We start from the raw sequence: 24,946 nt of genomic DNA, 5'->3' as shown, positions 1-24,946 counted from the left end.
GAGTATTGGTGCGTTTAAATGGATGATATGTTACACCCAGTCTACTTTCATCTCCTGTGGGTTTTATTCAGACAAAAAGCAACTTGAATTTTGATTCTTATAGCAGTTCTGAAGGTGAGTTTGTGGAACAGTGGGAAATTGGGCGTTTCGGTAACTGCTGGGACATCAGGTTCCTCCTGGGACTTTTTGGAAACATGACATCATTTTTTTAAAACAATCAGTAGATGACTCTGCAAAGTGGTAACACGTGCAGGATGCTTAAAACGAATGACGCATCTTTGTCTTAAAAATGTTGAGGGAAGATTTTGTGTCATGCAAATGTCATGCGTGCAGAAATGCCACGCGCAGACAGGGCGTATGCGATGCTGCTCCTTACGAACAACCCGAGAATGTAGTAGTCTGACAGAGAAATGAGGACCCCCACCACCAACCTATCAGAGTGGGAACCCCGACTGCAGGATCTGTGCAGCCGTCAATTTGCGTGTATATTTTCTGGTTCATATCCTGCCTGCGCAGTCCGTCTGCGCCTCGGTTAATCCCACATCGGATCAGCTTTGCCGCTCCAGCCTGGCGTCTTGCAGCGCGTCCCTCCCTTCTCCGAACTCAACGCTTTAAATGATTACATTATTGTTAATCATGTGACAATCGCATATCGACGCGATCATGTCTGCGCAGGTTCCAAGGCAGCTGCGCAAATCGGGACACAGACGATAATAGAAAAGGGAGGGATTGGTGACCGAGATTTTGAAAGGCGATCGCAGCGCCTGAATTTTCCAACAGTGGAGCCGGCTGACCGAACCATGACAGGCTGGTGCTGGCGGCGTGGAGGCTTCTGATCACACCGTTCCTGCTCGCTTGATGAGCACTTCGGTAGGCTTGCTTTCGTGCGTAAATATGTCCATTTTTTTTTTAGGAGGTTCGCGTAATCCAACTGTATGTGTGCACGCACGCGTGGATGTGCGTGGTGTATCTGTTGTTGCTGGGGATGTGTGTGTGCGTGCGTGTGTGGGGGGGATGGGGGGTCCTGTAAAAATAGGCTGGTGTAACGTGCCCTCAGATGCCCCCTTTCCTTTCAGATTTCTGGAGTTTTACATGTTTTAGTCAGGGACCCAAACCAGCGGACGGTTCTGATGGAAACCTCTTCAGCAGAGGTCACACCTATTGCTGTGCAGCAGGGCAAAAATGCTGCTTCTGTGGCTCCCTTTGAATATCTGTCAACCTCATCTCTGCAGCAGCCTTACTTTTCTGTCGGACTTGCTCGTTGCAGAAATGCAAGTTTCTCAGCGCAGTGGCTTTGCATTTCTACACCACATCAGCACTTTTTCACACAGTCTCCAAGATGCTCTGTAGCATCACTCTCTCCTGAGAACTTTCTTCCACTGTCCTTTTGAGGAAAAGAAAAAAAACATGGCTTTGTCACTGCCAGCACTTTTTTTATTTGTTTGACCTTTAGATCTAAAACAAGTCAACATTAGTGGCATTTTTGTGGTCAGCTCATGCAGTCTTTGCAATTAAGTATGTTCCAGAGTAGAGCATAATTAGGCCACAAAATAATGTGTTGATAATTGTTCTTCTTTGTCTTGAGAACCATTTGGGTTTGCCCTACTCTTCATTAAAAAGAAGTGCTGAGGAGAAACAAATAAATGTTGATTGTTGGTAGTAAAGTAAGGTCTGAGGGCATGTCTGGACTCACCTGCTTGTGTATCAGCTTGGTGAGTTGTGTGGTAACATGTCACTGTGACACATGCAGCTCACATAACACCCTATTTAGTCCCTGTGGTGTTGTGTACATGTAACAGTGGGTGTTGGGGCATTATTCCAACACATCCAGCCACACAGACTCCACCCGACTGTGTCAAACGTTGCACAAGTCCTTCCAACCACCCAGACGCACGCATGCCGGAGTTCTGAATTAATGCGACAGCAGCAAATTTATCTGTTTACACAGTCTGGAAGGAGTGGGGAGGCCCGGAGCAGCACAGTATCGGTGAGATTACTGTAAAACCAAAGAGGCCGAGGCAACAAAACTGCGGATCAGGAAGTTCTTTGCGGTTGCATCAAACCACAACATTTCAGCAACTAATCCAAGCTCATATACTTCCCTTAATTTCCTTTTATCTTCCTCTTTTTCTTCCTTCTTTTTTTCAGACAAGTTCTCCATCAGCCTTTTTCCCTGCTATCTTAACTTTCTTACTGTCTGTTCCCCTTGCTGCAGGATTATCGGGAGGATGGCATGGATCTGGGAAGTGACGCATCCAGTCGCTCCAGCTCAGAGTCCAACTCCAACAAGGTCACCCCATGCTCCCCTTCTCTTGACCTGGCCAATTTAGAGGACTACAAATCCTCCCCCTCTCCTGATTTGGGCACATTAGAGGATTATGAGGAAGATGAGGACTACCAAGAGTATAAGAAGAAGGTGATAGAAGAGTGGGAGAGTGAGTATGGAGAGGATGAAAGCTCTCCCCAGCCCTCTGGTCAAGAGAAAAGCAGCAGGGAGAGCGTTGTGAATGTTGACAGCCTTAATGAAGGCTACAGGAAGACGGTCAACAGCCGCAGCCTCGCTGAAGAATTCCAGGATGTGAAGAGTGCCCCGCCCCAGCCGACTTTAGGTGGACGCACAGCCACCTCAGTAGCAGCTGTCCCAGACGAACTGAAACAGAATGGCAATCTGATTTTGCCCCGAAGCCACCAGCTCCACTCCCCCGGCACACCACAGGGGGGCACGGGGATTCCCAAACACAGGCACCGCAGCTCCATTCAAAGCAGGGGGAGCCGCAGCACCGGTGGGGGTGGTGGAGTCGGAGGTGGAGGAGGAGGATGTTTGGGGACTGGAGGACTGACAGGAGGCTACAAAGAGGAGGAGGGGGTAGAGGAAGAGCCTCTCCCCACTATGGACTGGGCTGCCCTGGAGAGACACCTGGCTGGTCTGCAGTGCAGAGAGCAGGAGAACCAAAACCTCAACCACAACCAGAACCACAGCATGGGCAAGATCAACTACACCTCAGTGAGTTTGCACTTCTTTTTATATTGAGCTTTTTCCGTTCTTGCTCCTCGTGGTCTGGTGGGCAGCTGTAATCCAGCAGTTATCTGTGTCATCCTGGATCCTGGAAAAACAAGGTTAGTTTAGCTGGAGTAAAGAAGACGGATTAGTCTGCTAATGTAGCTCTAAGCTTTGTGACCCATGACTATCACAGGAGCTCACACAGCTGGAGGGAGGTGGAGGCTAGAGGGAATGCAACCACTTAGCAACACAAACACAAGCAGGAAGTCTCATTTCTGTTCAATCAGATAACCTGAAGCAGAACTGACAGTTTTTTAAATTATGTTTTCCAATCTTTAGTCTCATCAGAGATCATGCAGTCCCCGAGCAACAATAAAAATCTTTCTTAAATTAAATTTGTAAAAAAATTATAGAGAATTAGTGATTTAACCCTATTTTCTAGATATTTCTGCTTTTTGTGCTCATGTGATGTTTGTGCCAGAAGAGGTCAGTGTTGCACTGACGTTGTGCATGACGGAGATGAAGGCTTGTCAAACTGTTTAAAAAATTCAGTTTGTCCTTCTTGTATTGATAAAAGCTTTTAATTTATTAACAGTCTTCAATCAGTCGCTATCATAGTTCACTGCAGCTGCAGTTTTAAATACTCTGTGTAAAATTAACAAAGGTGAGTTTGAAGGATTGGAGCTCTGCATTGATATGCAAGCACAGAGGCCTTTTCCTCAGTGCACACTCACAATAGCTGCGGCCACTGCTATTGTGAGTGTTTTGTGTGTTGTTTGTCGGTCCTGGAGGCCCCGCTCTGTCTCCCTGAGGCACGTCAGGAATGCAGCAGGAGAAGTGGGGGATGAGAGGAAGGAAAAGGACAGGAATGGATTGTGTGTTTGTGTCATTCCTCATTACCTGCCCTCCTTCTTGAACGAGTAGATGCCTCCAGCTGTGCTTCAGACCAGGGGACGTCTGTTCCCTAAAGTCCCTCAGGCAGTGAGATGTGATATAAAGGTCTTGGGGGTGGGGGTGGGGGGTGAAGTAAAAGGAATATATAGTTATACATATGCTCCTCAGCATTTACACTTTCCTGCTCTCTGCAGGTGGATTGCACATGCTAATGCTGTGTTGCTGATATTACCAAGACATCCACGTGACTCAAGAAGTCCAGAAAACTGTCTGAAGCTTGCTACTTTCACAAATACTGCTAATTAGAGCAGAAGAACAGTCATCCGGAAATTTAGAACATAATCCCACAGGACCTTTCCACTTTAGCCATTTTTTCTGGACTTGGCAGACAGTCTGGAGGACAGTGTGCTTTTAAGATGTTAAATATTTAGACATCTGGTTAGGACAGTGAGATGGCAAGTGGGTTCATGTACAAATAAGTGTTTCTGTCTAGAATGCTATAAGTTGGACAGATATTTACACCTGGGTTTAGCCTTTAGAAGCATAGGTGGATGTTTATATCTGGTCTGAAGGAGTAACTGTCCACAATTTATGGACATACATAAATTCATTTTGAGGGTTAAAGTCTATATCTGTTTGCAAGACTTTTTAATAAAAAGTTGAATCAGTTGTGAGTGAATTTAACACTAAGCAGTTAACTTATTGCTATGTTTTTTAATATCTATTTAGTAAAGGTGTGATCCTTTGCCGCTGTAAAGTCAGTCAGCATCTGCCTGCAGGCAGTGCGTGTGCAGGCAAAGCGACCCCTTCGTAATTTCTTTCTAATAAACTCAGAGGGCACGTGGCTGAGGGGCCTCCACAGGGACCTCAAGCTCACCAGAGGTAACACAACCTCCAAACCTCTATTAAGCTCCACACTGCAGAGAGGTAAACAATAATATTATCCTCCCTGTCCATCTTTGGGTTAAGAAAAACATGAGATGTGGTCAGGCCTCATGTATGACTGTCAATATTTCTGTGTATTTTCCAAAGCAACCACTGGAGCAGAATTAAATCCGTGCCTCCGGCTACTTCTTTTTCAATAAGAGTTCACAAACCCAGACTGAGTTGCATGATTTAAAAGAAGAAGAAAAAAAGCCCACAGGCAAACAGGTTTTAAAGACAGAGCCTTGTGCAGAGACCTGCAGCACTGATTTCACTTTAAAAGTACAGAGAACATGTTTGTCTTTCAACGTGTTGGTGCAAAGACTGTGTAAAGTCAGAACGTTTGTCATAAGAGGACAGCTGTATAAAATTGAGCAACACATGGCATTGTTTCCCCTTCTGTGTTGCATTCTGTACATTAAAACTCCCATTACGCGTGCACACTAAATAAAAACACTTTAAAAATTGTTTCAACACCAAAAAAGGTTTTTTTCTTCCACCGACTGAGCAACAACCCATGTTTTGAATGTGCAGGATCACGGCAACATGCATACAAGCACACACAACCATTAAAGTATGTTATCTAGGTCATTACATTACTTATAAATGTGCACTTTAGTTGGAGAAATGTAGTTCCACCAAGTCTATTTATGTGAATGTCATGCACCCAGTCGCAACTCAAATTTCCAGAATAAATATATAGATTGTAGCTGCAGTGTCACAGGTGCACAGTGTAGCACTGTACACGTGTCTAGATGAAATCCTCAAACCTTTATTAAAAGAATAAACACAGCTCTCGCGTTAGTGTTTACTTTGCCAAGACGACTGTCATAGCAACAAAGTCTCTGCATGCTGGAAGTACAATAACCAATTTCCATTTTGGACATAAAAGGTATTATTGTTTTTACCATGCACCTCCTCATTCAAACTATTCTTGTGAGGATATTTATATATACTCCATTTATATATTCTTTATATAAAAAAGAAAAAGCATTTCTTTATTCAAATCATTGTGAATCCAGAGCAGACTATGTAATTCTGTTTGAATTGGAGCGTATTTGTGGCGTAGAAAACAATGGCTTTTTATTTTTGGCAAAAAACAGCACAATGGTAATTTAAAGCTTTTTAAAAATATCTAAAGATGATCAGAGTGGCTCTTTAAAGTCTTTAAGGTGAATGTTCTGGATAGCAGCTAAAGATGGGGAGCATAGGATCCATGCTTGTGGAGCAGTAACACAAGTTGAATACAAATCTAGTTTAGAAACTGCTGATATTTGATTTAAAAAAAAAGATATTAAAAAAAATGTTCTCCTAGGGCAGGTCTTTCCTTTTCCAGCTCTCAGTGGAAAATCTTGGTTTAACAAAGTTCACAGAATAAACAGTCAAAAGAGAGAAAGGCAAAGCAGGCTGTCCAAACATGGAGCATTGAACGCCTGTGGAAACTCAAAGAAGAGAAGCGCAGATTAAAACTAAAACCAATGCAGAGATTTCTGTTTGTCTGTCTCTACAGGCAAGTTCAGTGGCTGAACTGTGTTTGCCACGTCCTCTAACAACCTAACCACCACTTTCACCCAGAATATATAGACTGTGCCACGGAAAGAAGGCGCGGTGGGAAAAGGGAGAAATTGCAGGGTTTGAGTTATCTTGAGCACAGTTGTAGAGCGTGGAAATAGCTTTAAAGCCATGAGTGGTTAGAGGTCAACAGTGATTCAGGTTGTGAAAAAGAACAAAGCAGGAAGGCCTCAAACATGCAGCCGTAGGGAGGTGAGAGGAGGAGCATTAAAACAGGGGTTTCTGCATAAATGACCATGACTTGACAATGAAAAATAAACAGCCGACATAGGAGGGCATGAATGGGGGCTTTTGGGGGGGATTGGCTCCAGCCAGGTGTGAGCAGCTCCTGCTGAGGATCCAGTGTCTGGAACAGCACCACACTACTGCTCTGTGTGTGTAGGTGGGTGTGCGTGCGTGTGTGTGTGTTTTTATAAGTGTGTCTAAACCAGCTGAAACACGCCCGGCCCTCTGCACGCCAGTCCTCACACACACTCTCCTTGCACAAACCCGCGACACCGTCTTCTTCCTCTGAGTCTCTGGAAGTCCACACACGTGCAAGAACTCACCTCAACAGATCAAATGAAAGGAAATTCCTTTCATCTTCCAGCGTTGTGCATGCCTACAAAAGTTGTCAGATTTTGCTTTTCTTTTCAAGTTTTCTTTTTGTCTTTTGGGATATTTTCATTTTTGGCTTAACCTTGGATTCCTTACAGCAAGCTGGGCATTTGACTCAGGTAAAAAAGAGTAACTGACTTTAAAAACTTTGGACTTCAGCTTCTCATGTGAATACTTACAGTGAAAAATTTGACAAATGGTTTTTAATTGCTGAAAGCAATATATTCTTTGGTCGGAGCAATTATTTTGCCTATAAACATCTCAAAGACAGTGAATTTTTCTTGTTTGGTGTTTTTAAAATGTTTTTGTAGCCTCTTTCTGATGATGGAGGACACATATAAAGAAAATTCGGTTTAAAATTGCATTTCTGAGTATTTCTTTATTCAAATAATTGTGAATCAGGACGGACAAAAAAAATGTAGATGAAAAGTAACATAGGTGCTGCAGTTGACAGGCCACAAGCTCTCTGCTCCTCTCCATTCTGATGCATCCATTTGCAGACAAAGAGGTTCATGCACGTCTTTGTTTTCCTCGACTGAGCTGGCCTCTGGCTCAAAACTGTACGGCTGGATAGCGCCAAGATTCCACGCCATTTTTAATGCACCTCTAATGTTAGGTTGAGGTTTTAAGGGCTGTATGCTAACGTAAACAAAGGGATTATGGGAAATAAAGGCAGGCTTATTCCCAACCCAGAACTCAAAGGCAAATTTCTGATGAGCGAATGCTACACGGCAGAAACTATGTCCTGGAAAACAACAAAGGTTTTTTGATTTGGGCTTAAAACGGCATAATCATATTTAAAGACCACTGGGAACACTTCTACAATAGATCAAAATATGATTGGAGTGGGGCTTTAAGTGCAAACATACATTGTAACTATTTTCCCTAAACCGTGTGTTCGGTCTGACCCTTTAACCCCAAAGGTTTCTGATAATCCTCATTGCTTTGCATTTGTTTGCTTTCATTTTCTTCAAAGAGAAGATGAATTCATTCAAACATGCCATGCGTGTAATCACCTTCATACAGGCTGATCTACAGATGTTTTCCTTTAACATCAGGGGGCAGAGTTTGTGTTTTAACATTGAGTTTTAGGAACCAGCCAAAACAAAGACTGGCCGATTACATTTATGTCTTGACTCTGAATAACTAACGTCTGCCTTTGACAGTCTCTTACCTCACACAATAAAGAAAAAGACCAGTCAGATAAGAAACAGCTGGTAGCAAAAACATTCTGGTGTTTTTCTTGTAAAATAAGATTAAAAAGAATAAACACAGCATGACGACAGACTCCCTTAAATGGGTAAAATCTGCAATTTACATTCTTGAAAGGACAGACTTTAGTCTTTACTGTTTCAACATGCTTGTTAAACGTAAGTGTCTGCCTGGTGTACCAGGGTCTAAAGATATCTAGGTTGGTTGGGTCAGTTGCTGAGGTGTTTGGTTACAGGAGAGCCCAATGGGTTCCAGTCCCTGAAATCTGGTTGAAAACAGCAAGGCATTACAATAGTTTGTTTTGACCTGCCCTGCAGTGTTTAGTCTACAGTTTGCACCCTGCACACGCTCACCCGTTGTCCCTCTCAGGTCACCACTGTGTCAGAACCTGCAGAGTCTGAGAAAAGGGGTGAAAGGGAGTTTTTGTTGGAGTCTCAAGTCAGAGGACACAAGTGACCTAGACCAAATGGATTTCCAGCTGTTGATTTTTGAGACTAGTCAGGATGATGTTTTCCAAAAAAGATCTTGAGCTTTATAACAAAACACACAAGAAGCAGAAACATTTGATTTTCCCCAACAAGTACTACACACTTTTGTATTCAATGAGGGTGGTCTTTTGGAAGCTGCCTGCCAGCAGTTCATCCCAATCTTAATTTTACAAAAAGTGCATTAAGCCTCATTTTCATTAGCTTTTTCGACTCGACTCACTTTTATTCGGCTTGGTTTTGTTCATTTTTCCTTTTCACTTGAGTACCACCTCAATGTGGGGGGCTCATTTAGCAAAAAGAGGCAAATTGCTATCACCCACTGCTTTCTCCCACTGTTTCCTACAATGCGTCAGAGCCCAGACCACCAGTTTAACCGTTGATGTCCTTAAATCCACCCTGACTCAGCTCGGTTGGAAATGCAGGCAAAGAGGTACTTATGCACGTAGTTGAGTGTGTTTGACCCTCTGAACTTCACGCCGACTTACACTCAAAATGTAATAACCTTCCCTCTCCAATCAAGGATTCTCATTGTTTCATAGTCGCTGACAGTAAGTGGCTGTACAAAATCTTGAAGCGCTGCATTCTTGATGACATACTGTGGCTATGGGTCACACTTGTCCCTAGTTAATACAAATCGCACCACAAAAAAGGAAACAGTCATACCAGTCCAAAGATCTAGACTATAATGAGGTCAAATGTTCTTCAGTAATGTGTGGGCTAATGTAACCGAATTCTTTCTAAATTTGCTGCACTAATTCTGTTCTATTAATGTAATAAATGTTCTTTAGAGTGCAAATGTTTTGACCAATCTAAAAAGACTAAACAAGTCAAATGAATCCACCTGTTTGTGCCGATGAGTAATAATGGCATTTGAAGTCAACGCCATTTGGTTTAGTGATTGTTGGTGAAATCACAAAGCTGAGGATGAGAGCTGTAGCCTACAGCTTCACATTCCACCACTGACTGATCATCCCTTATGGAGACACTTGCAGAAAAAACACACCTTTACTTTGCTTTAGCCGCTCTTGTCTTAAGCAGTGTATGAGCAAGGTGGATAAAAGTCAACTTGGATAAAATTGCGTAGAAGTCAGCCAATGTTTCATTGAATTTTACCACACTGTTCATTCACCTTTTTCCTCTTTTCTAAATTCCATTGCTTTCAGATGTGCCCTAAATCCTTTACGTCCCGTCCCACCGCTGCTCTCAGCTAATTGTTTTCTTCCTAAAGCTGTCAGTGGGCATTATACCCTAATGTACTAACACAGCCAAAATACACCAGGAGGCAATTTTCCTCACTCCACCCGTCTCCCTTCTTCCACCCTATAAAAAACTATCAAAGAAGGGGGACGGGCTGTGAGTGGCAGAGCGTGCTGTGCAGGAAATTGGGATTTATGTAACTCCAAGAAGCAGCCCCCAAATGTTATAGGTTTGAACCAGTGTGAAATACTGTAAAGTAAAGAAAAAACACAAACATTCTGTGCAAATGTTGGGTGTTTTGGTGCAAGTGAGAAAAAGAAATGTTTAAAGAAAGTGTTTTTTTTTGTTTGTTTTTTAAATAGAGAGCTGGAAATTGAGGGTTTATTTTTCCTCAGCAGTGAAGGATTTCAAACTTTACTGTCCCGGGCCCTGCCAGACACTAAAAAAGGTGGGGTCAGACGCATGCAACATTTGTGTGCTGACATTTATGCTTGTTTTGGTTGAGCTGAAACATGAAATAGTAGTTCAATTCAATTCAATTCAATTTTATTTGTATAGCCCAAAATCACAACAACAGTCGTCTCGATGGGCTTCGAAGTAAAACATGAAATCAAAAGGATCACGAATACAAAGAGTTCAATAGAAAAATACTAAAATGAACTAACAAATTGACTAAGCTATACTGGCATCCCTGCCCTTAGACCCCCCTTCGCGGTAAGGAAAAACTCCCAAAAAACCGGATTCCGGAAAAAACGAAGAAACCTCAGGGGTGCCCACATGAAGGAGGGATCCTCCCCCAGGACGGACAGGCGATTTACCAGAAATCTTAGAGAAGAATTAACTTATCTAAATCTACAACTACATATATAAAAGTCCAGCAGACGAGCTTCATCCAGCCGTGGTTGTGGGGACAGTCAAAGGCGCGAGTCGAGCCGGAGACAGGAACCACAACCAGGAGTATGAGCAGGAGCAGAGACGAGGTACTCGGTCAGGAACTGGAGCACGGATGAGTTGTCTCTGCTTCTAATTAAAGAGTCTCTAATTGGGTGTGTGCACATGCACAGGCGGAGGAGTAGGTCTATTTAAATCGGGCTAAAAAATATCAGACATGTTTAACCTCAGAGGAGGATTCTTTTCAGGGTAAAATAGCTGTTTTGTTTGTGCCTTCATTTATGTCCTAACTAAACTGTGATCCTGTTCATGTGACTGTGTGTGTTTTGTTTAAATGCCAGAGAAATGATGCCAGGTCATGCAGAGCTTCATCTGTTGCTAAGGGGAACAGAGTGTAGCACACTTTCATGGAATCAAGACACAAGGAAATCAGTTCATTTGACTGAGGATAAGCTTTGATTTGCATTATTTAGTTATTATTTCATTTTGTGTCATGTTTATGGCTGTAACTCCACCCCTGTATTTGCAATAGGAGCTGTTATGAGGAAGAAAATCTGAATCTTGTTGTTATATAATTAAGGCTTATCGAACAAATAATAAGAAATGTGCATGGTTGCAAGGTTGTAAATGAGATGAAAATAAACCTTCAGTTTTGTTTTAAATAAATAGCACAGGAAGGGTAGATTCAACTGTTTTGAGAATGGCTTGAAACCAATGATTAGGATAACAAGCTGTTTTGGGAAATCATTCAAACTGCATCTTTTCTGGCGTTTAAGCACAAACCGTTTTGTTCTGTAATCATAAGAGAAGCCTCTTGCTTGATGTGACCTAAAACATCCTCCATTTTATCTCAGGAACTGCTTGTTAGGCATATAACTCTTGAGTAACTCTTTAAACAGTCGTCAATACTATGAAAAGCATTTTCCTACATTTTTTCTGGAACTTGTTTATTTTACCATATTTTCTCCACTATAGGGCACACCAGATTATAAGATTATAACTGAAAAAAATGAAGCCTTTTAGTGTCAAAAATTTTGTAAAGTCTGTTGTGACTCACAGCTCATCAATCATAATGGACTTTAAGTCATTTTATGAGTAATTGTTAGTCAGTTGGTAGTTTAGCAAGTGGGTAAACAAATGTTAATGCACTGTGATGCTTTAAAAAAAAAAAAAAGCAAGATAAAGAAGACCTGGTGATCGCAGCATGCTCTGTCTTTCCCCCACCAAGTGTAGACATGCAGGTCTCATTAGAACAGCCTCTGGTGGCTCGTCATAGGAGTACGCACACTCACGCACACACACGTGCACTCCCTGGCCTTCCACGTCAGCTCCACCCTGTCAGAAAGAGCTCATTACTGGCAGAATCTAGCCCTCACACTGAGCCAGCCTGCTTTGCTATGCAGTGTTTTTGCACTGGCACAAAAATGTCAGCTCGCTAAAAGCATCTGCACTCCCCTTTTTCCCGCTGCGCCTGGGAGGAGGGCAGGAGAGAGGAACGAGGGGGGAGGCATGGAGTGATGGAGACAAGTGAAGAAAAGAAGTAAAAGCGTAGTTACCTTGAAAGGCCACGGCGAGAGGGAGGAGGGGTAGAAGACACGAAAGGCTAAGAAGAGGGCGAGCTGTTTGTCAGAGGATGGAGGACGTGTCACAGCAAGACTGAGAACATGAGCTCTCTAAACTATTACAGGCTTCACTTCCAGCTCTGTCTGCATCACAGAGAAAGGACCCAACATTAATTTGTCTTGGGGAGCGGTCACTCATGACCGATCAGCCATTATTTAATGCATGAGCTGAACATGGAGAAGAGGGCCCAGGTCTAAACAGGACAAAGTTCAAACTTAAAATCAAAGTTGGTTTGTGTGTCGCTGCTGGATTAAAATGCATCCCTATAATTTAGTTGTTTTTATTTAGATAATGCATAATATGATCAGTGTGTGGGAGGCTTGTTTCACTGCCATCTTGTCTGGCTATCTTCTCTGAGCTAATTTATGTCCCTGACGTTATCTGTTTTATGGTGTGGTTCTTGCTGAAGTGAGGTGGAAAAGGTGACTGAAGGAGTTATGGGATGGTTTTGTTGTTTGTTTAATAAAACAATTACTGTCTGCAACTGTTTTGACTCAGAATGTACCCTTGACAACCAGGTGCAGGTTAGACCCAGGTGGGTGAGGCCTTTGCTCTGACTGCTGCTATTGTGATGGAGTAGAGAGCGGATGCTGCCGTAGATTCTTTAACTCAGCTGCAGCCTGTGACCTCTCACCGTGTAGTTTGTTTCTGTTAAGTACGTTTTATGGTTTGTTGAGGAATCCCTGGAAACCAAGATGTTAATCTCAAGGGGTTGTGCTTTAAAATACATTTCCAACCTATTGGAAATGCTAATTTAACCTTCAACGAGCTTAAGAGGGCTTTCATGAGGTGCGGTCGGTGTGTCTCAACGCAGATAATTATATCCACTGGTGCGGCAGGATGTTCAGTGTTCCGGTCTGTCCCAGCTGGGCACCAGGCAGAAGGCTAAGCCGGAACTCGGCAGCAGGGAGGCCTGAGCGGAGAGATCAGAGCAGGGAGGGCTCATCGATCCACTACCAGGTCATTAAACCCAAAAATGCTCTTATCGGGAAAAGCAGCGTCACCCAAGAGGGATCGATACTGGATAGAGAGGTTTGGCCAGAGAGAGGGCATAAGATAACAGGGAGCATGTGCTGCCGGCTATCCAACCAAAAAGACACAATTGAAAGCTGGAAGCAGATACTTGATTTATCCGGATCAGGATGTCACCGTCTTCTCATGTTTGTGTTGCACTGTTTCACTGCTTTATTGAGAATATTAGTTGAAGAAAATCGTGACCACAGTGAAATCTGCTGTGACAACAACTCCAGATGCAAAATCTTTTATATTCGTGCTGGTATTTTTTATGATTCGTCACACGTTGTTGGGCAGTTTGTCTGCCAAAAATGTATGTCTTTCTCTGCTGGGATGAATTCCAGCAAACTTCTCTGACCATGAAGAGCAAGACTTAAAAAAAGAAAATCCTCAAGAAAAGTTTTTGCTTTTTTTCATTTGTTCTTATTATAGCTTCTTGTTGAATTGACACTGTCTTTTCTTAAACTTGAATAATTTCTTGCTGAAGTGATTGATTAAAACTCAACACTAATATTTTCTGGGTTTAACCCTTGTGCTATCCTAGGCACTTTACCATTGGGAGTTGGGTCATCTAGACCCACTACACAGTGCTCTGAACCTTCTTTCTTCACTGATTTGTGAACCTCACTGGTGTCCATGGATTACACGAAATCTTTCCAACTTTATCCACCTTTGTCATGGTAGGGAGAACACATCAATGCAAGGGTGGGGTCATCTAAAATAGCACAAGGGTTAATGCTGCATCCTCATGGTGACAGGTCCAGAGTTTCTGCATCTGTTGTCAAAGTGCTCCGCATATACTCCCCTCTCCTTTGTTTAAAGACTCTATGGAACAAGTCACTCCTAAAGAAAAGATTTCTACACCTTATTTTGTAAGCTTGTTAGACAGGTGTGTTTCGTTAAGGGCTTGATCTAATCAAGAGCACATCTGACATTTTCCACTATAATAAAAGGAATTAAATAGTTTAAGCGTCTTGTTTCTCTTTACTTACATTTGCTTGTATTCATGAGGTGTTTTTCTAAACCGTATTTGGAGCTGAAGCTTAGAAAAGTTCTTTCAACTGCTGCTGCATTTGAATGTCCCTGTTGTCACAGTTACTCTGAATAAAAGATGTTAAAAAAAAAGTCAAACATTAAAGCTTGAATACCAAAAGCTAATGCTAAAACCAAAGGAGCTTGGTAGAGACGACATATCATATTGTAGGAGTTACAGCAACTTTCTGCTCTTGGTCCAGGCTGCAGAGCAGTTATTTAAAAAAAAATCTTATCCTTGAAGTTCCTGAAAGCAGTCAGAAGTAGGTCAGCTTGTACATCATCTTGTCCAGTGAAGCCGGTATCAGGTCACCTTTAAGATTTTCTTTCCTAACTTTTTCTTATTGATTCTGATTATGAGCCTGTAAGATATTTCATCAGTTCATCATTGACTTATGCAAGAAAAACTGAGCCTTTATTCCAACACTTTATGTTATAAAAGTTCTCTAGAAGAATAAATCTGGGTTATGAGTTTGTGTTTCTGCCTCACACCTACAGGAGCTCCGTGTTCTTGTCAATTCAAATAATGAACGTTAAAGCTAAAAAAAAAAAAATCAAATGTTTAAATGAGCAGAGGTGAGAGTTGTTTACATCCAAACATTGTTGGCTATCAGATTAAGTGAAACTCCTTACTGTCTGCATTTCCATCTAAGTAGATTTAAAAATAACAATGAACAGGAAGGAAAACACAGAGATGGGTTTAGCATCGTAATGAGAGGCTGGCAAAATGGAGAAATTGATGAAGAGATGGAGAAGGAAGAGATTATCTAAGTAGGTTGGCCAGTGTGGATTAAAGAGCAGCCATCTGCCACCGTAGGATTATAATCTCATGGAGAGATAGACAATGAAAGGGAGCTCTGGATCACGCACATTGCTCATGTACTTTATATGATGTTCTGTAACATTAAAGGTGATGAAAAATCACGTATGAGAGATGACTTGCCATTTATTTTTACTTGTGTGTTTGTTCTTTATTTCAACACCAGAGTTTGATGTTTGACATTTATAAATATTTTTTAAAATTTTACCTTTTTGAATTACAGCACATTTTCCTTTTGATTATATCTGATTAACACACAGAGATCAGAGTGAATGTCAGTCCAAAAAAACTTTATTGAATATAGCACATTTACAGAACATATAAGTGCATTAAAGATAAAGCAATGACCATAAAATTTTTACGCAAAATAATTACAAGGGACATAGGGATTAGAAATTTTAAGTTAATAAATGGTAAACAGAATAATTAACTAGAGAAAATATTACTCATAGCACATAGTACACTTCACTCATAGTACACTTAGTATACATATATTACAGTAATTTCTTTGTTTTTATTATCAAAACTAAAAAAGGTGCCCTTCACCAGCCCGTCTCCCTCCTGATCAGTCCTGGTTGTGCTCATCCCATTGGCTCCTCCCACTTTCCAGTACTGGCTGACAGGCCGAGGCGAGCGGGAGTGTTCTGTTTGGCTCTCCCCTCCCATCCTCTCGCTCTCATTCCCCTCCTCCCGTCTCTTGCTCCCCTCCCTCTTTCATCAGCGGAGAGGCAGACCCTGCCCTGTTTTCTGTTAACAAACAGCTAGAATAAAAACAGCCGGGACTGAAGGCAGAGGCAGCGTCAAGGTTAGTCTCGACTCTCAACGGGAGGCAAGCAGGGGCGGTAGTTTTTTTCCTGTAAGTTTGGATCGGGGGTCTTGGATCGCCTCACTCCCCTCCCACTGGAATACCGCTGCAGGGCTGGGAATCTTTTCCCAGTCCCACTTCTGCTTCCCCCCCTAACCCAGCCTGCTCAGCTCTAGGATGCTTTGAAGGATGGTCCACCAGGAAAACTGTTCTTACCAGGTATTCCTCTGAGCAACTGACACCCCAGCACTCTGTTTTATTTTAATCATCTCCTTAATGTTCCAACAGACACAACATTTAGTATTTTTTTACGCTGTCAAGGTTTTCTTGTATATCAATGTAGCTCAGATCCTTGAATTTCATATTTAAAATCAGAATTTTCTCTACATGAGCAGCATGTGTGTCACTGCAAAGACTGCGTGGGAGTTTTTTTTCTCCTTTTTCTTGGGGGGGGGGTAGTATTTTTTCACTAGGCTTATGGGGTTGTGTGATTGTGTTGTGAATCTGATGACTGTCTGGTTGCTAGGAGAGCTCTTGACCCATGGGAATTATGTCCTACCTCTCTTTCAGACCATCTCCATGCCTATCATTCTGCTCATGGGTTTAATGCTGCACCCTAATGGTTTAGTTGTCCAAGTCCTCTAAAATGTTCATTTGGCAACTACTCAAAAAATGTGAGATGGGTTCCATAAACAAAACTTTAAAAGCATCAGTATTTTGTGCCCTCCCCATGGGACCTGCCGGCACCATCACCACTTCGACCAGCAAAGAATTTGTATGGACCAAGAGGTCGTGATTACAGGAGAGCATTCCATTATTGGTGCGTTTCTCCAGAATTAGCTCAGCCAGGAAAGAAAAATCTGCATTGCGGTGAAGATGGAGAGTGGGAAGAGGCAGAGAGGTAGATGAAAGGGGAAGGAAATAAGCTGAATATATTGGGAGAGGAAGCTATGGGGATTGGAGGCAGAACTTCTGCGGCACTGAGATAAAAGGATAGAGCCTCGCGGCTATGGACATCTCCTGTGGGTAGACAAAAAGTCCAAATTAAGTCTTTTAGTCATTGAAGTTTACGTTAAAGATGAAGCTGCTCTTTCAGGAATCTCACATTTGATCCTGGTGGTAACAAATCTTTTCTTACATTCTTCTCACTTTGAGCTTTATTTGAATGCTCAACTTGCATCGTTTCAATTTCAATTCGTGTATTTTTGTTGGTCCAAAGAGAAGTCGTGCTTGTGTGTAAGGGAGCAGTTGTATAATGGGTTAAGGATTTCCTGCCATGTTCTTGCCATATCAGATAAAGGCTGGGCAGAGCCACTGAGAGATGGCACGACGAAAGGAAAAAGAGAAGCAGATCGGCGGAGTAAAATCATGCCAAAACGACAGATGAAAGGCAGACATCAAAAACTTAGAGCCTGCAAAGGAAAGGAAGAAAGAAAACATATGAACGTCTTTGTATTTAGCTGCAATCACTAGTGATAAGAGGAATTGGAAGATAATCACCAGCTGAAAAAAGTCAATAGTAAATAGTTGGGGTGGGGCAGCTTTATATGCCCGGATGCATTATAAGAGAAAGATGGAGCCAATAAGAGCAAGAATGGGAGCACTAAGCGGAACAGGGGGTTCAAGCTCAGATAACAGCTATTCTCTAGAGGCCCCTCAATTAGACTGGTATCCTGGCAACCAGCAGGCAGACAGCGCCCCTCATATAGACAGAGCACTCACCCGCCAGGATCGACGCAAGCAAAGGGCAGGGACAGAATAGAGAAAAGGGAATTGTCTTAATGAAGAAATAGAGTGGTCAAGGACTAATTAGATGAAGTGGAAGAACGTTCGAGGACAGTTTTGATCCTGTTTCAGTGTGTCCTGGGAGAGCTGATGTCTTCCAGGTTTCCTATCGAAACCACGATTGTTGCTGTGCGGCTCTTACGGTTGTTGAACAGTTGGTGATGCTTTTGTACCAAAAATGATGCTGCTCGTCTCCTTGTTTGGCCATTTAGGAGGCAGGCTGGCCTTTGGAGCCAGTAACCTGACAGGTTGACCCACAGTCACCCAAAGAAAGAAAAGACTTCAAACTGAAACCTGACGTTTGGAGATTTACTTTGAGCGTTAAGGTGAACCAAATGCTCTGGGTTTTTGGAGTTTTTTTGTAAAGTCTTATAACTTAGATGTTGTTTCAGATTCTCACACAGATCCACAAATCTTCTGTGGCTGTATTGCTGTCAGCAGCAAAACCAGCTGGCTGCTTAGGGATAGTGAGATTTATCAGCTTGGCCACAGTGTGTCATTCTGGCCCAGAACAGCACAGTCAGCTCGCCAAAGGCCTCAGGGACTCTTGATTGAATGCTGAATCCTGTCACACACACTCGCACACACACAGTCTCACACACACACAGGTTTTGTGTCTACGAGTTTGTGTGGCTGGTTCCAAACGGATGATGGCAAGCTTCTGTCTGTGTGTAACTCTATATGAGGTGTGGCCTGATGAATTATTAATTAGGTGTAAACCACTGATAGATTATACTGGAATGGCAGAATCAATCTGTAAGCCACTGTTGTAAAATAAAGAATCACCAACACAAGTTTGCGTATTGTAACAGAAGGGTACTTTAGACTGCAGCTGTGACAAAAACCACAAGCTCACACATGGCTACTTGTCATGTTTTTATTAGTAAAATCTACTTCATTTGAGGTATTTGAGTTAAAAACAAACAAACGTCACCATTTTTGATTATTGTTTGGAGAATATTTGATCAATTTATAAACTCCCCTTAACAATGCACCCTAGAGTCAATGACATAAGAATTTCTCTAGGTTTGTCCAAGAAACGGCAAAAACATTTAATTACTGTCATGCAAAATGAAGAAAACCTGAATTTTTGTGTAATTAAGTAACTTAACACAATAAATTTAAGCTACATCTTTTATGAAAGAACTCATTGTCACTATCCTTTATTGAATCTATGTACCTCCTCATTTATAATCTAAAGCCATCATAGCAAAGTCAGTCTACAAGAACTTTACCAATCCAAACATTTAAAACAGCTGCATTCTTCTTTGCCTCTCGGGTTTTTAATATAAATATTGAAACTTTTGATTTTGGTGCAGCGATTCCCTTTTACTTTTTATACAAACAAATACTTTGTCCTAATATTTCCCAATTTGCTAGAGCCCCCCCTTCCGATACAAGCCTCTGTGTGAGTTGGTGGACTTCCCGATGGGCCACCATGTGCTCCTTTCACAGCCCAATTTGTTTGAAGCACAGACCATCACCATGGAAAAATTCTCACCAGGTTGCTATGGTAGCAGCCCTCTTTCTTTTCCTACTCTTTCCAAAAGAAGACTAGGCCTCTGCTGTTGCTTTCATGTTTGTCAGTATGTTGTCTAGTATTGCAATTTCAGACAAAAACAAAAACGACGCGGAGGAGTCAGAAAAAGAAGAAAAACCTTCTCCTTACTGTCAAGGTCCATAAACTGAAACCTGTCCTCACAAAGATAGCTGTACGAGTATAAAAACACACATGGCGCCACTGGCCTTGGATCGCAGGCTTACAGGAGGTGCCAGGAACCCCCTCCCACAGCCATCCTCTGTTCATTTGGAACAATAAGCTGTTCTGTGTATACGTTTGTCACTGTCGTCTCTCAGCTGATCCAACAGTATGTGTCTCAAACGGGCCCCTGAAACAGTCTCAGCCCCTTCTGACCCTGTGATCCCCATAGGTTTGTGTGTTCATCCGTGTGTGTCTGTGGGGTTTTCCTCCTGTGCGTTGGTGGATTAGATTGTTCAGAACTTCTCTGAATCAGCTGTGGCAGTGACTTCACCCTCACCATGAAGTCAGCCTCAGTAATAAGCACGAGAGGCAGAGAGCACGACTCTGCCCCACCCGAGCCACGCTCGCTCAGAGCCAGCACAGGCTTTAGTGTGTGCGCACTCGTTTGGGAGTGTTATCCTTATTGTGTTCAGCAGCAGTCCACAGAGGGCAGATTCGGGGGGCAACCAGACAATTCTCTTCACTCTACCCATAATCCTTAGGGATCAACACTGAATCAAATCCATTTCCTATTTTTTCCGCTCATTTCTCTGTGTCTGTGTGTGTGCGTGCATGTGTGAGTGTGAGAGAGAAATAGAGAGGATACCCTCTCAGCTTTTGGATCTTATCAAGTGAAAGTGTTATTCCCAGACTGTTCTCCTCTTTTCTCATGCTCTTGTCTGTGCTCTGTCTTCGAGGAGGGAAACTGATGACTGTCTCACATGCGTCACTCTTTCTTGTTATCCATACATATCTAGTGTTTCTCCTCATTCATCTTTTCACATATTGTCCTTGCCTGGATACATCTATCCTTTTAAAAGATATCATTGTATTGATGGGGTTGTTCACCTGAGTCTGTTTGCAGATTCACATTAGTTCTTATTCTCTGTAAACATAAACAGCTCAGTTGTTCTCAGTTACCTTTTCTGTGCAAAGTGAGAAGATCTTTGATGTTTTATAAATCCTTTTGGAGCCAAATGCTTTAAATTCCTTAGGACTTTGCTGCCAGTTCTGGTGCATGAAAGCATTTGGGTTGCAAACAGGTGAAAAACCTCCAGCAGATCAATTATTCTGTCCAGCAACCTGACGAGGACTAGTCTTTTATTTTCAAATGAAGTTAGAACAATAATAATAATTAGCAGTATTTTATAACTTTATTTCCTGGTTACAGTAGAATTTATGTAAACTCTAACTGACAGTAACACAGCAACTGACTTAAGTCATGGTTAAGCTCTGTAAACAGTTATTTGTCAACGAAACAGTATGAGGCATGAAAAAAATGTTTTCCTCTTGATTTTTTTTCCTGTGATTTTTTTCATGCTTTTGGGAATTATTATCATACAACTGACAAAGGTAAAACGATATATCTGGGAGACGAGGAGCTCTGTGATGGACTAGCGAATTGTCCAGGGTTTATCTCGCCTTTGCCCAGCAGCAGCTCGGATAGGCTCCAGCAACCCCATGACCCTAATGAGTTAGAGAAATGCATGGAAGATAAAGAGAAATTCTTAAAAAAAAGACAATTGAGATTTTAAAAAAAATAAACCAGTGAATAGAATAGACTATAATAAAACCTTATTACATGAAAAGAACACATTCACCTACTAAACCCTAACTCACAGAAAATGGATAAATGATGCTTTGGGCTTCTTTTGCTTTTTGGAGCACAGGAAGCATTTTACCAATGCAGCAAAAGCTTGATTCGTATCGGAAAATACCAGAAAGTTCTAAAAGCGAGGATTACATCATCTGTGAAAAAGCTGGGCATGAAAGCCGGATGGCATGTACGACAACATGAACAGCCCAGCATTCACAAAGGACTCCCTCAAGAGCTAAAAGTTCAAACTTGGAGCCCTCAAACCTTAGATGCCAGTTTGTTAGTTTACCAATAAAAATCTTTGTAATATTTAATAAATTAATGCTTTCAGCTCTGATTCTTGAGTATTAAATATTTTGAAGTTATTTCCTTTTGTTTTTGTTAACATAGAATACATATGTTTCTAATGTCTGCTCGTATGCAAACGTGCCTTCACTGTAAAACCATGAATGAGAACTTTAAAAGGTAACGTTTTTTAAAAGTATAGAAATATTATTGTGATTCCCTGTTTTTTCTCATCTGAACAATTAAGAATTTGTTCTTGTTTATAGTGTTTATCATGTTTCCTATGTGCGTCTATAACATATCTGTGGATCCCAGGTTGATGAGGTCTCACACAAATGAGATCATTACATGGAGAGATCAGATTGAAAGTGTAAATCACTGATTTTCGAGGGACTACCAATCTGTGTGTATGTGCGAATGAGTGAGTGTGTGTTTGGGTGCCAGACTAATGGTCCATTGTGCTCTGTCAGGGTTTTTTTAGCTGGCCGGAGCTGTGGGGCTCCTGCTTTCCAAGTCCAGTGGAAGGTCTATTTTTACATTGGCAGGATGGGAGGACACTAGCTTTACTGTTATGTGTTAATGCAGTTTTTACTAGTTTTGACTTAAACAATATGCTTTTCTGCTTTAGAAAATGTGTTCAAATATGGTAGGAATAAAAAGAGGCTATGTGCTGGAGCTATTTCACTTGTGTAGTCTCATAAACAGACATTTAGTTTGGTGATCCCTCTCTTCTCAAACCGGTGGTGAGCAGCTGCTGTCCTCACGTCAGGGCGTAAAAGCAGGGGGAAAAAAAGAAAAACCCCAGTGTGAGTTATTTGTATTCCCTCTTCTCTTTCCTCTTCCTGGACTGTGACACGCCGCCCTGACCAGAGGGTGGAAGGTAGGGAGGGTCCACTAGAGTCTTACCTCTGGCCGCTGCGCTCTCCCAGTCCTGTGGGAGAGGCAGGGCGACGGCGGAGCCTGAGCAGTCCAAAAGAAAATCAGTGTCAGAACATGTTACAGACAGTCTAGGAGAATCCACGTGCAGCGGAGTGGAATGATGGCAGGGTTGAGTTGTGTGGGATTATGATGCACGGTGACTGAGCTCCACCTCAGGAGGATGTCTGGACAAATCTGAGAAGTGACTCTGGGGTGGAACAGGAAGGGATAGGGGAAGCGCTGGATAAAATGGATGGAAGTGGAGTAGATGACGTCATGAAGCAAACTTCCGCCCTCTTCCTCAGTGATGCCTATAAAGAGGTATGGGTTCATGCTGTTTGGTTTGCAAATGAATGGAAAATTCAAATGTAATCTCAGAGTAGCCACAGGCCTTTGTGTTTCCAGCTAAGAAGCAGTTTATGAAACCATTGTGTTTTTATTTTTTACAGAGTTAATGTTTATTCAGTTTTCCAGCTTTTATTGCATATAGCGTTTGAACACACATTTAAAAGAATTGCTGTTATGCATCATGGTCTGGTTATGTGCTTAAATCTGAGAGCCTATCGCCCTGCTATGACACAACGGCATGAGTAACCAGGCTTTTTTTCTTCCTTCTCCTTTATTCTTTTGGGGGAAAAAGACAGCAAATCCCCAAAATAAATCTTTTTCAACAAAGGTTTAGGATATCTTACAGGGAGAAAGCTCAGAGATGACTCAGAGATGCATTGAGCTGTCCAAACTCAGTTCATGCTTTTCACAGCTCCCTCCCCTGCCCCACTATTTCTTTTTTTCCCTTTTAATCTTTCTGCAGCCTTTTTTTTTTCTTTTCCCTTCTTACACGCTTAAGCATAAGCATTCACGGATGCCCTTTACGGCTCACTTAGCTGTTCCTTTCCAAGCTGAGTGACAGGAGCAGTCCTGCACTGACCTGCAGCTGAACCACATGAGGGCCAAAGGTCGGGTCCCTTATCTGGGATGGAATGCCATACTGCCAAGAAAGACGAGGCTCAGATAGCATCAAAGGAGAGACAAACAGATGAACCCATATAAAGCTTATGGTGATGGAATGTGGACGTCGAGCATGCATGCTAGCATGAAAACTTCCTGCTCATGCTACAGTTTACACCGATTTCTAGTCTTGCTTCCTTTTTGCTAAACCTACCTGCTGCTGGCTGCAGCCTCACATTATGGCCTTTGTAGTTTTGATAGCTGTTGCAGTGTTTATACTCACAGCACGACAGTCTGAACATTTCCTACAACCGTAAACCATGCATGTAAAACGGCTTAACCTCAGACAAAAGCAGCAGCTGTGTGACCTGAGAGGTAACACTGCAGTCATGACTCTCAGCAGCTCAGTCTGGATTGGAAAAACAACAAACATATGATTGAACAGATCCCTCTTAAACCCTCAACTTTCTGCCAAAGTATATCAGGATGCTACGACAGGGTATTATGGCCAATACAAAAAAAAAAAAATTAATTTACAAGGATTAAGTCGTAACATTATGAGACAAAAGTCAATATATTATGAGAAAAAATTAATAGAATTATGAGAAAAAAGTTGTAATTTTACAGGAATGAAGTTGTAAAACTATGAGAAAAAACATACTATTATACGATAATAAAGTCTTGATATTATGAGAAAAAGTCAAAAATCTATGAAAATATAGTTGTTAAATCATGAGATCAAAAGGTAATATTTTACAACAATAAAGTTGTACAATTATGAAAAACAAGTTCAGATTTTATGAACATTAAGTCATCAAATACAGAAACAAGGTCAATATTTAACAAGAATAAGCTTGCAGATTTATGGGTAAAAAAGCCCTATTTCACGTCAATAAAGTTATAATTTCATACGGTATAAGTTGAGAATTTACAAGATTAAAGTCATTAATTAATGAGGGAGCCGGTTTAGCTCGTGCTGGTTTGCGGCGCCTTCCATCCGTGAAACCAGGGTTCAACTCCGGGCTGCTCCCTGTTCCCTTCTCTACCTTTGTGCCGGTTCCAAACCCGGTTAGAGAAGGTTGCGTCAGGAAGGGCATCCGGCGTAAAACATTGCCAAATATACCATGCGACTTGTTCGCTGTGGCAACCCCTGATGGGAGAAGCCGAAAGAGGAAGAAGAAAGTCATTAATTAATGAGGCAAAAGTCTGTTAAATATAAAAAATAGAAATAACAAAAAAGAACCAAGACTGTTTTTCAATATGATAGATGCAGAGCACATTGTAAGAGGATGCTTTAGCATTGGATTCACAAATAAGGAAATATTGAGCATTTTAGTGAATCAACGTTGTTTTATTATATAATTATAAGTAAGGACATTAAAAAAGTATAAGGGCATTAAAGAAATTACGGTAAATTAAAAATACAAGAAACTGGGCCTCTTCAGAAGAATATTCTTGACCCACAGGGAGTGGATTTTCGGGTATCAGTGTATCTGCAGAGCTCCAAATGCATTATGGCACATATTTAGGAACATTTAGGAACTAAAGCCTTATAGCTTCACCATAAATGCATTGATGGATTTAGCCAGCATGTAATGTTGA

At 41.8% G+C, this 24,946-nt stretch overlaps 1 protein-coding gene across 7 annotated transcripts in view; it reads left to right on the top strand.

Annotated features, from left to right (window-relative positions):
* Positions 1–24,946, top strand: part of schip1 (schwannomin interacting protein 1) — a 247,031-nt gene that overhangs the window by 207,708 nt on the left and 14,377 nt on the right. For 4 of the 7 annotated variants that reach the window (XM_020708229.3, XM_011482493.4, XM_078929423.1 and 1 more), the window contains one exon: positions 2,216–3,004. In XM_020708229.3, coding sequence (XP_020563888.1) covers positions 2,216–3,004 — 789 coding nt within the window. Of the gene's footprint in view, positions 1–483; positions 871–2,215; positions 3,005–15,876; positions 16,290–22,300; positions 22,718–24,946 lie in introns of those variants that run through there. The other 3 variants (XM_078929424.1, XM_078929427.1, XM_078929426.1) reach the window with 3 other exon arrangements.

The sequence above is a fragment of the Oryzias latipes genome, chromosome 13 (genome assembly GCF_053564925.1).
Source record: "Oryzias latipes strain Hd-rR chromosome 13, Olatipes_Hd-rR_3.1".
Classification (NCBI taxonomy): Eukaryota; Metazoa; Chordata; class Actinopteri; order Beloniformes; family Adrianichthyidae; genus Oryzias; species Oryzias latipes.
This window is presented reverse-complemented; position numbering and strand designations above follow the sequence as displayed.